This window comes from Bos grunniens, chromosome 1 (assembly GCF_055505025.1).
Source record: "Bos grunniens cultivar Pamir isolate PY7600 chromosome 1, Bosgru_T2T1.0, whole genome shotgun sequence".
NCBI classification, from domain to species: domain Eukaryota; kingdom Metazoa; phylum Chordata; class Mammalia; order Artiodactyla; family Bovidae; genus Bos; species Bos grunniens.
In genome coordinates, this window is record NC_141165.1 from 5,240,431 (window position 1) to 5,256,572 (window position 16,142).

The 16,142-nt window shown below is 50.9% G+C and overlaps 1 protein-coding gene across 1 annotated transcript in view; it reads left to right on the forward strand.

Annotated features, from left to right (window-relative positions):
- SH3BP5 (SH3 domain binding protein 5) overlaps positions 1–16,142 on the forward strand; it is an 83,092-nt gene that overhangs the window by 15,233 nt on the left and 51,717 nt on the right. The window contains exon 3 of the mRNA XM_086401294.1: positions 15,494–15,622. Coding sequence (XP_086257420.1) covers positions 15,494–15,622 — 129 coding nt within the window. The remainder of the gene's footprint in view (positions 1–15,493; positions 15,623–16,142) is intronic.

The following is a 16,142-nucleotide window of genomic DNA, read 5'->3' on the forward strand; positions in this document are numbered from 1 at the left end:
GTCAGTGCCAAGGCATTTGAGCCCCTTCAGAACGTCCACGCTCTGGGTGGTAGCACTGAGACCGAAGCCGGCAGAAGTCCATCGGCTTCAGGAACAGCCGCGGTTCACGGGGCCTTGCTGAGTTGCTTTAATGGTTAACCAGCCAGCAGAGGAAGGACTTTGATTATTCCTCTCAGTGACCCTTAAACCAGCCAGCGGCAGTTAAAGCAACAGCAAGCCATTTTGGGCAGCGCTATGGCTTCTGCCATAAGGGATTCTTTGCTGCTTTGCCCCACTTCTTTAAAATTCTGTCTGAGAGAATATTATGCCGCGGCTTCGACGCCTATTATAAAAAATGAGTGGCGCCCAGGGCCCCGGAGTACAATAGCTAGACAGACACTTTATAAATCCAGGGGGAAGGTTCTTAAACCCCTTGGGCAGCTTTGGACATACTGTGTTCTTCCCCTGCCCTGGATTTTGCTAGCGTTCCCGCTGCAGACATAGGATCCTGGTGGTGTAGGCGTTTGCTAGAAATTGGATCCAACCACCGCCGCCGCCTCCCCGCCCCCTGCTCCAGGTTGGAACTTGTTTAAGCAAATCGTACTTGAATGCTATGAAACTTGGGATGGAAAAAGCATAGGAAAACTTGTTTTAGAGCTGATACAAGAAAAGCGTGGATGTGGCCCTTCAGGAAATCTAGATTTGAATCCTCCCCCTGCCTCTTTGTAAGCTATGCAGTCTTGGCAAGGTTTTTAGCTTTTCCAGGTTTTTCATTTCCTTCTCTTGGAAGGAGGAAGGGCAATACCTATCTTGCAGAGCTGTTAAGGATTAAATAAGGTGATGATCATAAAGTGCCTGGCCCTGTACCTACCATGTAAAGTGTTCAACCAACTGTGGTCCTTTCCTGTCTAACCGTTGCTGTTTATTGAATGACAACACCTCCATAAAAATCACTACTGTTTATCGAAAGCTGATTGCATTCCAAGCATTGTCCTAAGTGGTTTTATATAGGTTAGTTCTCACAGCAGCTCTTGAGGACGGTGCTGGGACACAGAGGAGCTGAGAGACCAAGCCAGTTTTCCTGGGCCACCCGGCCAGTGGGATGAGGACCCAGGATTTCGATCCAGGAGTCTGAGGCTGGAGTCCAGGCGCTGAAGTAGTTTTAAGATGTGTGTTTGTGGGTTTTGGAAGGTGCATCCTCTGAGGTCCCCACCGAGGCTGGTGAGGTGGAGGAACACTGATCTAGGACTTGGGGACCAGGTGTTCAGTCTCTGCCCTGACACTCGCCAGATATACATCCTTGGCAAGGGGGAGGCTTCAGATACCCGCTCTGTGCAGTGGCAGCCTCTGAGTTAGATGACGGGCAAAAGCTTTGCCATCCCTGATAGTGAATGACTGAGACTTTAAAACATGATTTGTTTTATTGAAATATAGTTGATTGACAGTGTGGTGTTAATTTCTGCCACATGGCAAAGTGGTTCAGTTATACGTATATATGCATTCTTTTTCATATTCTTTTCCATTATAGTTTATCGCAGGATATTGAATATGGTTCCCTGCGCAGCAGGACCTGGTGGTTCATCCATTATATAAGATGATGAACATCTTATATAATGATGTTATATAATGATGTTGTTTATCCATTATATAAGAGTTTGCACCTGCTAATCCCAAACTCCATCCCGTCTCTGCCCCACCTGCCCCTCGGCACCCATGCCTCTGTTCTCCGTGCCTTTGAGTCTGTTTCTCTGTGTAGGTAAGCTCCTTCCTGTCGTATTTTGTGTGTTTATTTTACTCGGCTGGGCCGTGTCTTCGTTGTGCCATGTGGGATCTTTACTGCATGTGGGATCTAGGTCCCTAACCGGGGATCCAACCCTGGCCCCCTGCGTTGGGAGCGTGGAATCTTAGCCACTGGACCACCGGGGAAGTCCTTTTTATTCTTTTATTTTTGGGCCACACTGTGCGGCATGTGGAATCTTAGTTCCCCAACCAGGGATCGAACCCCTCCCCCTGCAGTGGGAGAGCAGTCCTACCCGCTGGGCCACCAGGGAAGTGCCTGTGTTGTATTTTAGATCACACTTGTAAATGATATCACACGGTATCTGTCTTTGTCTGGCTTACCTCGCTTAGTATGATCATCTCTAGGTCCACCCGTGTTGCTGCAGATGGCATTATTTCATTCTTTTTTATGGCTGAGTAGTATTCCACTGTGTGTATTAATATAGACAAGCACACACGTATACACACGCATACACATACATACACACGCATACACATACATACACACGCGCACACACACGCATACACACATACACACGCATACACACACATACACATACATACACACACATACGTACACACACATACACATACATACACACATATATATTGTTGTTTAGTCACTAAGTTGTATCTGTCTCTTTTGTGACCTCAGGCACTATAGCCCGCCAGGCTCCTCTGTCCGTGGGATTTCCCAGACAAGAGAAATCCATTTCCTTCCATTGCCATTTCCTTCTCCAGGGGATCTTCCCAAACTAGGGGTCAAACAGGCAGATTCTTTGCCACTGAGCCGCCTGGGAAACCCCCCACATTAACGCATGCTCACGCGTCTTTTTTATCCATTCCCCTTTGAAGGGCTTTCATGTTGTTTCCAGGTCATAGTGTTGCTGTGATCACAGGAGTACGTGCATCTTTTTGAACGATAGCTTTCGTTTCCTCCAGATACATGCCCAGGAGCAGGACTGTTGGATCAGGTGGCAGCTGTTTTTAGTTGACTGAGGAACTTTCATGCTATTTTCCACAGTGGCTGTACCAGTTTACTGGCAGGACAGAGACTTTGATTTGAATCTAGCAACATGCTGAATGGGCTGAGTTGTCCTCAGTCTTGATCACGGGGAAATAAAAAACGCTGGTGAATCTGTGCTGAAGCCATACTTGTGCACAGTCGAAGAAGAGCCCTTGAGAAAATGAAAGTCCTCTGCCTCGCTCCTTCCCGCTTCCAGTTCTGCTAGAAGCAGCCTCTTCTGACGTTTTCAGCCCTCTCTTGTGGGTCCTTCCACGTCTCTCACAGCAGCGGCGGTGGATTTTAACTTTGGATCCTTTGCGTCCTCCGCCCTCTCTTCCTTCTGTGAGCTGTGTCAGGAGAAAGGTCCTCCAGGAGGAGTGGGCAGCGTCTTGCCTGCAGTGCTGGGCGGGGGCTGCGTGCTTTCCAGGGAGGCTGTGCTGCCTGGTCCCCGGAGCGCCCGAGGCCGGCTCTGAACTTGCCGTACCGCCCTGGTGCCCACACTCGTGTTCGTTCTGAAACAGACCTTGTGACGCAGGACCACTTGATGCCTGGCTGACGCGTCACTCCTGATAAACGTGTGCATTAACTTTACGATCCATCTGAGATCTGGTATTTGCAAGCGTGGGGGAAAAAGTGGGTCTTCAGGTTGAGGAAATATGTTAAGCCTCTCAGCGTAGACATGGAAAATAGTTCACTTGTGGTTGAACTCTTGTAAAATGCCACCATTTCAGCAATTCTGCCTCCTCTCACATAAAGAATCCTGTGGGTTTAAAAACACGTGTTTGGCCCTGAATGAAACGGCAGCAAGTCCTGTCAGCCTTCTCTGCTTTGTGTGTGTGTAAGTGTGTGAGTGTGTATGTGAGAGAGAGAGAGTGTGTGTATGTATGTTTGTGAGAGAGTGTCAGTGTGTGTATTTGTGTGTGTATATTTGTGTGTGTGTCAGTGTGTGTATAAATGTGTGAGTGTGTATGTATGTATGTGAGAGAGTGTGTATGTGTGTGTCAGTGTGTGTATGTGTAAGTGTGAGTGTGTGAGAGTGTGTATGTTTGTGAGAGTGTGTGTGTATGTGAGAGATAGAGTGTATGTGTGTGTGTGAGTGTGTGTATGTGTGTGTGTATTTGTGAGAGAGAGAGTGTGTGTGTATGTATGTGAGAGTGTGTGTGTATGTGAAAGAGAGAGAGTGTGTGTGTGTGGTTATGTAACTTCTGTCCCTCTTCTAGGGCCTCAAACCACTGACCCTTGTCCCTGAAGATTAAAGGGTTTTCTCCTTTGTGGTGCTTTGGACCTTATGCTATTTAAGTATATATATATATGTATATTTTAACAGTTTACAATTTTTAAAATATGTTTAATAGTTTAAAAGTGGACGATTTAGTTCTGGCTGGGCTGGGCCCCCTTGCTGCGTGCGGGCTTGCTCCAGTTGCCGGGCGCGGCGACGCCCCTCCTCTGCGGTGTGCAGGCTTCTCGGCCGCGGCTTCTCTTGTTGGGGAGCGCGGGCTCCAGGGCCACCGGCTTCCGTAGCGGCAGCTTGTGGTCTCAGTGGTTGTGGCCCTTGGGCTTAGTTGCCTGGTGGCTTTGGGCTCTTCCCCGGCCAGGGATTGAACCCGTGTCCCATTTATTGGTGGGCAGATTCTTATCCACTGCATTGCCAGCAAAGTCCTAAGCATACATATTTTTATTGGTTAGATTCCATTCTGGTGGCTCCTGCCTGTGTAACGTTGACAAAAAAATGATGATTTGAAAGTGAGTCTTTCCCAAAGTGAGATTCTATAAAATAACTGGTTCATATTATTGAAAACTATCAAGGCCATGAAAAACTGAAGAACACTTCCAGATTCGAGAAACTAGAGAGAGTTTGACAACTAGATCCTGTGTGAGTCCTGGACTGGATCCTGGACCAGGAAAAAATACCTTTTCTTCCTTTGCTGTAAAAGATGTTGGCTCAGATGATGAAGAGTCTTCCTGCAACGTAGGAGACCCAGGTTCGATCTCTGGGTCGGGAAGATTCCCCTGGAGAAGGGAATGGCTACCCACTCCAGTGGGTAGAGTGGGAAAGAATAGAGATCTCTTCAAGAAAATTAGAGATACCAAGGGGACATTTTATGCAAAGATGGGCTCGATAAAGTACAGAAACAGTACAGACCTAACAGAAGCAGAAGATATTAGAAGAGGTGGCAGAATACACAGACGAACTGTACAAAAAAGATCTTAATGACCCAGTCAATCACGATGGTGTGACCACTCACCTAGAGCCAGACATCCTGGAGTGTGAAGTCAAATGGGCCTTAGGAAGCATCACTACGAACAAAGCTAGGAGGTGATGGAATTCCAGTTGAGCTATTTCAAATCCTAAAAGATGATGCTGTAAAAGTGCTGCACTCAATATGCCAGCAAGTTTGGAAAGCTCAGCAGTGGCCACAGGACTGGAAAAGGTCAGTTTTCATTCCAATCCCAAAGAAAGGCAATGCCAAAGAAAGTTCAAACTACCGCACAATTGCACTCATTTTACACTCTAGCAAAGTAATGCTCAAAATTCTCCAAGCTAGGCTGCAACAGTACGTGAACTGAGAACTTCCAGATGTTCAAGCTGGACTTAGAAAAGGCCGAGGAGCCAGAGATCAAATTGCCAACATCCATTGGCTCATAGAAAAAGCAAGAGAATTCCGGAAAAATATCTACTTCTCTGATATGAGAGTTGGACCATAAAGAAGGCTGAGCACCGAAGAATTGATGGTTTTGAACTGTGGTGTTGGAGAAGACTCTTGAGAGTCCCTTGGACAGCAAGGAAATCAAACCAGTCAGTCCTAAAGGAAATCATCCCTGAATGTTCGTTGGAATGACTGATGCTGAAGCTCCAATACTTTGGCCTCCTGATGAGAACTGACTCCTTAGAAAAGACCCTGATGCTGGGAAAGATTGAAGGCAGGAGGAGAAGGGGAGGACAGAGGATGAGAGAGTTGAATGGCATCACCGACTCAATGGAGATGAGTTTGAGCAAGCTCCGGGAGTTGGTGATGGACAGGGAAGCCTGTCATGCAGCAGTCCATGGGGTCACAAAGAGTCAGACATGACTGAGCAACTGAACAGCAACAACCCAGTCCAGTATTCTTGCCTGGGGAATTCCATGGACAGAGGAGCCTGGTGGGCTAGAGTCCTTGGGGTTGCAAAGAGTTGGACACAGCTGAGCGACTAACACTTTCACTGTAAAAGATGTTGGTGGGACATCACAATTTGAACAAAATCACAGATCAGATTAGTGGCATTGTATCAGTTTTAAGTTTCTGATTGTGATCATCTTACTTTGATTATGTAAGAGAACGTCCTCATTTTTAAGAAGTACACACTGAAATGTCTCAGGCTAAAGGCCATCATGTCTGCATCTTACCCTCATTTTCCCCAAGTCTGAACTATTTTAAAAATATTTAAAAAAGAGCCTTTTCTGCGTTCCCAGACCCACCAACTCTCTTAACTCAGCCTGCAAATGGCAGTGGCATCTTGATTTTGGCCAAGGCTGCGTGTCCCCGGGGAGAAGGCAATGGCACCCCACTCCAGTGCTCTTGCCTGGAAAATCCCATGGACAGAGGAGCCTGGTGGGCTGCAGTCCATGGGGTCGCTGAGAGTCGGACACGACTGAGCGACTTCACTTTCACTTTTCACCTTCATGCATTGGAAAAGGAAATGGCAACCCACTCCAGTGTTTTTGCCTGGAGAATCCCAGGGACAGGGGAGCCTGGTGGGCTGCCGTCTATGGGGTCACACAGAGTCGGACACGACTGAAGTGACTTAGCAGCAGCAGCAGCAGCAGCGTGTCCCAGGGCAGGTAGCTGTGCTGGCTGTGTGTTCTGGGAACGGGAGAGGTCCTCATCTGCTTGTTTGGAAACTTCCTCTAGTTAAATCAGAGTTCTAGAGCACAGCCTTTGTGCCTGGGAGGAACTTGGTTCTGCTTAGGCCTAAAAAAAGCTTTCAGATGCTTGAACACCTTGGAGGAGGCCAGCTTGTACAGGAAACCATGCTGACCAGCACCACTTCTTTCCTCTTCTCCTCTCTCGGTGGGAGGAAGTTCTTGCTGGTGCAGAACCCGGACAGCTGGTGTGCTGGCGTGGAAAGAGGAAGCAGGGCTGGCCTTGTTGGCTGCTCGGCTGCTTGGGGCCTGCCCTGGGCCTGGAGCTGGGGCTAGAATCCCCTCTATTGTACCCCAAACCACTCAAGCAGCTTAAATAAAAGATGGGGTTTCTGAAAGGCGGAAGGGAGGGGGACCCCCGGGAAGGGAAGGCGTTGCAGAGCCTTGAGCAGGCGCTCCGAGCGTCCCAGCACCTGTGGGCCCAGCGCGGTGACTCGCCGGGCTGCGGGCCTCCCCCACAGGGCAGCCTTGGCTGGGTTGGTAAGGGATCTGGCTGGGTGATTGCAGAGTCAGGGTCAGGATCCCAGGTTGTCTCCTGCACCCTCCGCCTGCTCTCCTCTCATTTGCTTGCTCTTCCCTGTCCGTGGGCACCTCTGTGTCCTCATCTTGCCCTCCTCTGGCTTCTTCCATTCTGGCCCTCGGCAGAGGATTGTATGTCAGAAGCACGGCAGCAGGATCCTCCTTATGTGCGGGGCACAGTCCCTAAAGAAGCTGGGTTTGGGAGATGCCCCAAGAAGTTGGGGTTCAAGGTGGGGCAGAAAGGTGGGCAGAGGCGTAGAGCTGGGCACCAGTCCCTAGCCGCGATTAGGCTGCTTCCCAACTGGGAGGCCCTGGTGCTATCTCCCCATTTTCTTTCTTTTTTTTCCATGTATGTTCCCATCCCTTTGCCCCTGTCTTCCCAGGCTCCCTGGTTGGGTGAAAATTGCTGTTGGGTGATTGGGCCTGTGCGGTGCTGGGCGGGGGTGCTGTGGTCCCTGTGGGGTTGGCCCTGGCTCCCTGGGGGCTCCTGCCCTTGCAGCCCTTCTCTGCCCGCCTCCCAGCTCTGGGGGCCTCTTGCCTTGGCGCCCTAGACCCTGGCTCTGCCCCAGGCACAGTCTTTCCACTTCTGCCTCTGCTGCAAAATTGCCAGAGCTGAAATCAGATCCTCCTGGCTGCCCGTCCATCCCCCAGGGCTAGTGATGGCCACTCCCTGGGGCAGGAGAGGCAAGGAGGGCAGGTAGCAGGGGGACCCAGGAGCGTGGCTGGATCCCTGCAGGCAGAGCACAGAGTGGAATCTGGGTTCAGGAGCCGGACCTGTGCCGCCCAGGATGGCAATCACCAGCCCTGTGGGGAGACTCGAGTTCTACTTTAAAAATGACAGTTTAATACGGTATCCAGTCAGCCGCACTAAGCACACATCAAGTTTTCATTTAGCCACGTGTGGCCGGTGGCCTCTGCCAAGCCCTGTGCAAACTCAGAGCATCTCCGGTGTTGCAGAAAGCTCAGCAGACAGCCTGGGGGGTGCTTGATCCTTCTCACCGAAGCCCCGGGAAAGTGGATTCTTTGTGTTTTAGCAGCTGCCACAAGTGTTCTTAAAGAATAGATTGGATGGGTGGGGGGAAAAAGTAAACAATATGATCTGTAGAAGCATTAAAAACATGCCGGTTACCTTAGAACTGGTTGGGAAGTCAGAGCGTGTCTGATGGTGCCTTGCACCTTGGGATTCTGGAATGTTCCTGCCACAGAGACTTTACATCCCAAATCTCTTGTTCTTCTGCTTCTGTCATAATTTCTGCTTTATTCTTGTTCTGTATTTTTTTTTCCCACGTGGATTCACATTTGTCCTTTGTTTGAAAGTGAGACTTAATGACTGTAAGTGAAAAGCCATCAGAGGGAAATAATTTTGTTTAAAGCAAGGTTTTTAGTGAAGAATCACGTGGATAAGCCCTGCTTGCTGACTTTGAGAGCAGCGCTCTCTTGTTTCCAGTAACTGTATCAGTTTGCTTATCAAATTCTTAGCAGATTCCCTTTTCCAGGGAAGGCTCTGAGCCTGACCAACTCCTCCTCTCTTAGAAGGGAGATGAGCAAATGTGAAGAATCAGAGTGGCTCCCAATGCAGGCTTTCTCCTTGGGAAAATCAGAAGGGGTGAAGGAGGGCCTGAGAACGAATAGCTGCTTTGCTGTTACTGAACACACACCCGTGTTCCCCTCCAGCGGGGTCTCTGCAGGGCGGCCCAGGGCGTGGGTGGGGCGGGTGTGATTTGGGGCCACCAGCTGACCTGGTGCTTTTTGGCCCCAGGTTCCTTTCATGCTCCTGTGATCACTGAGCATTTCAGAGAGATTCTGTTTTTATGGTGGCATCTATTACCCATTTTTTAAAACTGTATTCATTTTTAAATGAATTTTTATTTTTAAAACTGTATTCATTCATTAAAAGTGACAGTAATAAGCCTATTACATGCATATCTTATCTAAATAACTTAACCCTATTACATGTATATCTTATCAAAATAACTTAACCCCCCAAAAAAAGTTGTGAAAAGAAAGCCGTCATTTTGTGGCTTTTGCAAGTCTCTTTCCTATCGGGCTTAATAGGAGAGCTGGATTCTCATTTCTGCTCCTGCCTTCATTCGTTCTCGTGATGGCACATATCAAGTAGCCTCTGGAAAACTCCATTCGACAGTCACAAGAGAACGAAAGTGGAAGAGGCAAATTAAATTGAATTTGATTATGAAAATGATTTTGACCTTGCAGAGTCCCAGGAAAGGTCTCCAGGAACCCCCGACCCCTACCTCCCGTGTTCCCTGGACCAAACTTTGAGAACCATGGGTGAGGGAAAGCCAGGTGGGATCTGTTGATGCTCTGTAGACTGACACTCCCCGTGCGAGACCCCGGGCCAGGCCAGCCCTTCTCCCTGGGACCGAGGTCTCTTATCTGGGGACTGGGGATCTTCTTGCTGAGCCTGGCCACGCTGCCCTGCAGGGTCTTTGTGAGGCTCGGAGCATGCCTGTGAAATCTTTCCACAAGCAGGGAGCAGTGTGTTTATAAGTGGCATGACTCGGGACCTTTTGAAGTTCGGTGACTTTAGTTTGTAGGACAGTTATTTTTAAAACCTGATGTCCTTTCCTCACCTCGCTAGGTTCTGGGGAGGCCTTTGTGAAGGGGAGAGGCTGCCCTTCTCATCTTCCAGGCAAGATCATTGAGGCTTAGGTGGCTGGGTTGGCCAGAAAAAAGGGCTTGTCCCCAGTGTGACCAGCCTGCCCGCCGCTCCCCGGGCGCCCTGGTGCAGGCTTCGTGTGGCGGGGTTTCTTGTCTGGTCCAGGGCCGTGTTTCCAACACACCGACACGTTCACACGGGAGCCTGTGCCACCTCCAGTTCTCCGCTTGGATAAACTGCCCTCAGTCTGAGTCACCTAATGGATGTGACACAGTTTTCGGACTGCAAGCTCTGAGGTCTCATCCAAGCCAAGGGATGGCTTAGAACTCCTTCGGATGCTGATCTAAAAAAAGAATCCGCTGGTAAACAGCCCTGGCTGGCGTGTGGCTTATTTTTCTCGACCAGTGAAAGGTCTGCTCCTTCTCCCGAGATGTCTTCTGAGCTTATCTGTGGGTCACTCAGCACAGGGAAACAGTTGGCTCTCCTCTCTGGACATGCCAGGAAGCAGCCCCAACTCTGATCTTGGGAGACACATTGCTTGTAATTGTAGATGACAGAGAGCCATGGTGGAGTCCTTTCTCGAACTAGGAAATAAGGCAAAAAGTACAAGTTCAGTTGTGGCCAGCTGGCTTTAAGATGAATTGGAAAAAAAGAGAGAAATACTTTGTACAGAATAGGTTGAATTAAGTTCCCCAGAAGCTCCTTGTACGTATGGCTTTACAGAAGCCCTCCAGCAATCACCTGTATTTAGTTACAGAACTTTGCCACTTTATAGACTGTGATTGACTTTCCCCTCCCTGAGTATATCAGCATGACTACCTTAAGGCATACAGTAGTTTTCAGTATTTTTTTTTTTAAGAGACTTAGTTCAGTTGCAAAGGACAGAAATCCAGTTCCAACTAGCTTAAAACATGAAGCAGGGGTGACGATTGTGTGCGTCTGTGTGTGAACCATTTTGGCTCGGGGGAAGTGGAGTTTAGGGTTAGACTGTAAAGCGTTGGTAGGTCCAAAAGCCCAAAGCGTCATTAGGACTCCTTCCCTCCCTGCCTCTGATGGACTCGCCCCTCATGGTGCCCAGAGGGCTGCCATCTGCTCCAGCTTTTAGTCCATCTTCTCAGCCATCTCAGTACAAAAGATTTCCTCTTAACAGTTTCAGAAAAGTCCCAGAATGAAATCTTACTGGTTCTGATGGGTCCTGTGCCCTCCCTTAATGATGACTGAAGCTAGGAGTATCCTGTACTGATGCCCAGGCACGCGATCGGTTCTGAGACCAGGGTGAGGCCCAGTAAAATCAGGGCTGTTACGCTGGGTAGGCAGGGAAGATGTTGGTTTTGTGGGCTCCCACACCTCAGGATTTTATGGTGAATTGTTACTCGGACAGCCGTGCCCCTCTGTGGAATGGTGAAGAACTAGGTCCGCTCTCTTATCAGGGAGAAGGCTGGCTTTGTGTTGAGTGCTTAACACATGTTGGATGAATAGTTGTTGTTTGGCTGCCAGCCAACCCTGCGTCATCATCCCTGGCAGCACAGCCTCTTTGATGGAGGGAGACGCTAATGTCAAATGATATCTCTTGGACTCAGCAGCCTTCGATGGTCACACGTTCGACCAGGCTGGTGGTCCCTGAATCTGCCTGCCAGATTCACGTGGGGACCCCAACCCAGATTTGATCTGCGGATGCTTCTGCTTACAAAAACACTGTGATAATTTCCTACAAATTTTAAAAAGGGCAAAAAACAAGACAAAACAACCCCTCCCAACTAGTATCCGATCCTCCCACCCCAGCCCCATCTTTCTCTCTCTTAGAGGCAATTTAATTGATCCGTGTAACGCATTTTAGCTGATGATTTAGGTATTTATTTCTGTCACTCTAAACAGCAGGCTTTGTGTGGCTGCTTCTGGACATTTCGTTTCAGTTCTTACCCCACCATGCCGCTATGGAAGAGGAGGCTCCAGTCTCCTTCCTCCTCTGCCCCGCCCCCCTTCCTCCCGGCAGGACCGAGTTGCAATCAGCCTTCAGCGTGTGCATTGTTGGGGCCTGGAAAGTTCTGTTCACAGTCCCGAGGTTTACTTTTCTTTTTTTAAAAAAAACCTCTTTTCTGTCCATATCCATTTATTTATTTATTGGTCTTACAGCCTGTGGGATCTTAGTTACCCGACCAGGGATCATACACTGCCCTCCCTGCGATGTAAGTGCGGATTCTTAACCATGGGACCCCCAGGGAAGAGGCAGAGTGGTGTTCAGGCGTTACTGACAGCAGGCGCTTGGCGGGTAAACGGAGGCTTACTCAAGAAACCCACCCTGTCTCCCGATGCACGTGGGCTCGAGGTCAGAGCCTGGGAGCCACTCCCGTGGCCTTCCTCCTGCCAGCCCTCCCATCTGCTGCCCTTGGCTCTGCTGGTCCTTCAGCTGCGATGCCCTCTTCTCTCTCTCTCTGGTGAAATCCCCCTCTCTGCAAGTCCTGGCTGGGATGACTCTCTCTGGGTGTGGCCGTCCTGGGTGTGTGTCTGCTGCAGCATGTAGACCGAGGTCTGTAGTACCCATCACGCTACATGGTGCTTATTTATTTACCACTTGAGGAAGTCTAAAGTGAAGTCTTAGCTCTACCACGTCCCAGCTTTGTGAGCTTGGGCAGGCTCCCTGGTCACGCTGTGCCTCAGTTTCCCTCTTTGGACAATGTGGATCACACCCATGGCACTCACGGGGAACTGTACTCAATATCTTGTAGTAATCTAGAATGGAGAAGGATCTGGGAAGAAGAGATAGGTGGGTACAACTCGATCTCTGTGCTGTATACCTGAAGCTAGCACAGCCCTGAAAGTCAACTGTCCTTCAATTAAAAACAAAGAGCAACCGAAGCACCTTAGCTGGTAAGGTTGTTAGTGACTGCATACACGGATGGATAAAAGCATCTGTGTCTGCCCCATGGGAGACTGGCCATCTGTTCCCTGCATGCCCTTTCACGCAGGTAGGTGGCTTATATTATAGTCGCTGGTGTCTGGAGTAGCTCTGGGCAAATCTGAAGTCTCTGAGGGCTGGGAAGGGGAGGTCAGTGGGTGAAGCGGGCTGGGTGTGGCTCAGTCACAGGGCCTGGGGACTGGAAAGGACCGTCTCTAAGGGGTGTCTTCTCCACTTTTAACCAGTGGTTGCCAGGTAGGAATGGGGGCCCAGTGTTGCCTGATCATTTGATTAAAAAAAATTTTTTTTTGTTTCTTTACGAGGAATTTGGAATCTAAATTAGAATAAAATTATATGAGTTTTCCTGAAATGGATAAATTATGTAAAATTTCCATTTAGTATATAGCATACAGCCAAGGGCACGAGGCCTGTGGGTCCGTGGGCTCCTGGTTTGGGGCCCAATTCTCAGTTCCCAGAGAGGATGGAGAGAGTGTGACCCGCCCCTGGTCACATGCCGACGATCTGGGCCCCGGTTTTCCCGCCTGTGGCTTGGAGATGCAGTTGTGTGTGTGGGTGTGTTTGCAAAGCAGGTTTTCCTCCCTTGGGTCAGCTGCCCCTCAGAGCCACCCCCTTGTAGAATCATGGGTCTCTTTTTATGCCAGGGGGGAAAAAAAACATTGTGTGCATTTATTGAGTACCTACTGTGTGACCAGGAGCTAGCTGTTAGGCACCCAGCTGTTACAGTCACTGGTGCCAGGAGTAGCTCTGGGCAATCAGAAGTCTCCGAGGGCTGGGAGGGGAGGTCAGTGGGTGAATCAGGCTGGGCGTGGCTCAGGCACAGGGCACGGGGCTGGAAAGGACTTTCTCTAAGGGGTGTCTTCTCCTCTACTTCTAGCCCCTGGTTGCCAGGTAGGAATGGGGGCCCTGTGTTGCCCGATCTAGGTGTTAGCTCTTAGGAGATGGAAAAGAATCATTTTATAGGTAGTAAAAACGATGCGTAAAGAATTGGCTCAATCAGAGCTTGCAGGTGGAGGTTTCACCCGGTTCAGCTCCTTGTCTCTGCTGAAAGCCTGGAGCTGCAGCCAGCACGCTGCCTCCCACGGACTGCAAGTCAAGCCCGACAGCAGCTCAGCAGGGCTTGCTTGTCCCTGGGCGGCCCGCACGCGCGTGCGCGGCGTGTCCTCTGGAGGACAAGTCTGGCTTGTTCTGTCCTCAGCAGCTGTAGCTGAAGCACGTGACTGCAGACCTGGCCAGAGAAGAGGGAAGGCGGAGCAGCTTCCGATGATGAGGACGCATGACTGGAGGGAGGGACCACGGGTATAGGATGGGGGCGCCCAGGGGCTGAGATGCTCTGTGTGGGACAAAGGCCATGTTCGTATGTTTCAAACCCACCTAGAAAGCCCAAGCGCGAAATGATGGGGGGAGAGCGAGTTAGGCGTGATCAGGGCCTTCCTGACCCCTCTGTGAGCTCTCCCAGTGACCCGTGAGGTCCATATAATCTTCTGCTTAGAAGCAGTTTTCAGATAGTGAGGCAGCCCCTTTGCAGCCAGCGACAACCACGTGTGTACCAGTGGGGTGGCCGGCTGCTCCTGGGGCCCCCCTGCGGCTGGTGTTCCTCCTCCCCCAGGGCCCACGTCGCCCCTCTGATGCACGCAGACTCCCCAGGCTGTGGCCGTGCCAGGCCAGCTCCCTGGGGGAGGAGGGGTGGAGGGGCCTGGGTCTCTGAAGCCCCAACCAACCCTTCCAGTGTCTTCCTAGAGCTGGAACCAGACTGTCTTTGTGATTCTTCTCCTCCTCGGGGCATCTGTGGACCTGGTTTCCTGACTTTGACGGTGCAGTGAAGCCTGGTGCCGCCCACCCTTGATTCCCCTCTCCCCGACGCCTGTCCAAGCCCGCATGGCTCGTGGCATCTCTGGAGGGCGTGGCCGCCCTTATCTCTAGCCGTTCCCCACATTCTGGATGTCCAGCTTCCTGTAGTCTCTGGAAAATGCCAGCCCAATCCTCCCCTCCGCTGTGGGCATGGCTCTGCTGGTGCTCTGGACTCAGTGTCTCCCTCCTCCCATCCGTGCTTCAGGCCTCCGTGCAGATGGTACTGCTGGGAGCTCCCCACGAGTCCCCCTCTAAGGGCGAGTCTCCCACCCCCCTTACCTGGCCTGCTGAGGCTCTGGGTCCTGGGTCCCACGCCAGCTGTGCCGGTCTCATTCTCACACACTCTCTGGGGATGGGCTGTGTTTATCCCCGTCTCACCCCCCTGTACTAGAGGCGTCCTGAAGGCAGGGACCAAGCCCAAGGCAGAGCACAGGATCTGGCCTGTCGGAAATTGGCACACACTGTTTAGTGTTGTCCGTGTCACAGGACTGGGGACATCGTGGGCCTGTGACGAATACTGCCATCATCATGGACTGAGGCTGCCGGGGTGACCAGGTTAGGCATCTTCCCCTGGACGGAGCTTTGTGGTCTAACCTGCTCTGTCTGATACCGTAGTCATGGCCTCATTGATTGTTTAAGTATATCTAAATAAAATGAACCAAGTGAAAAGCTCCTTCTGTCTGTCTCACTAGCCAGGGTCAAGTGCTCAGTAGCCACGTACAGCCGGGGGCTGCCATGCCAGCTGGCACAGGTGCTGGGACGCTTGCAGTATCACACCAGATTCTCTCGGGGGCCGTTGTTGTTGACACGGGCTTGTACGCACAGGCTTCCCGGTTGAGTGGAGGCCCTTCCGGAGGCTTCTGGGGAAGTCAGGTGGATTTCCACAGGCTCCTTAAGCCTGAACTGTCCTCAATTTCCTGTCTGCAGGATATCCGTCAGAAGTTCCGCTCTGTCCTGGTGGAAGCAACGGTGAAGCTGGATGAACTGGTGAAGAAGATCGGCAAGGCCGTGGAGGACTCGAAGCCCTACTGGGAGGCTCGGAGGGTGGCGAGGCAGGTAAGCGCCTGGTCTGCCCATTGCCCTGCCTGGCGCCATGGGCACCTCTGACCTCCAGGCGCCCCTGCTGAAGGTCGGGGTGCAGGAGAGCCGTGACTTCATCAGGAGGCGCGTTTGGAGTTGGTGCCTTGTTTTCGCACCCCACAGCCTGCCTTCATTCCCGATCTCAGTGCTGTTAAGGCCATGTGGGTGCTGGCGTTTGGATGTCCCCACCGGTGGTTTCCCCGATAGCTGAGTTGGTAAAGAATCTGCCTGCAATGCAGGAGACCCTGGTTCGATTCCTGGCTTAGGAAGATCCCCTGGAGAAGGGATAGGCTACCCACTCCAGTATCAAAGAGTCGGATGTGACTGAGCTTTCAACAATATATTATTACGTCCCTGGTGGCTCAGATGGTAAAGTGTCTGCCTACAATGTGGGAGACCTGGGTTCTATCCCTGGGTTGAGAAGATTCTCTGGAGAAGGAAATGGCAACCCACTGCAGTACTCTTGCCTGGAAAATCCCATGGATGGAGGAGCCTG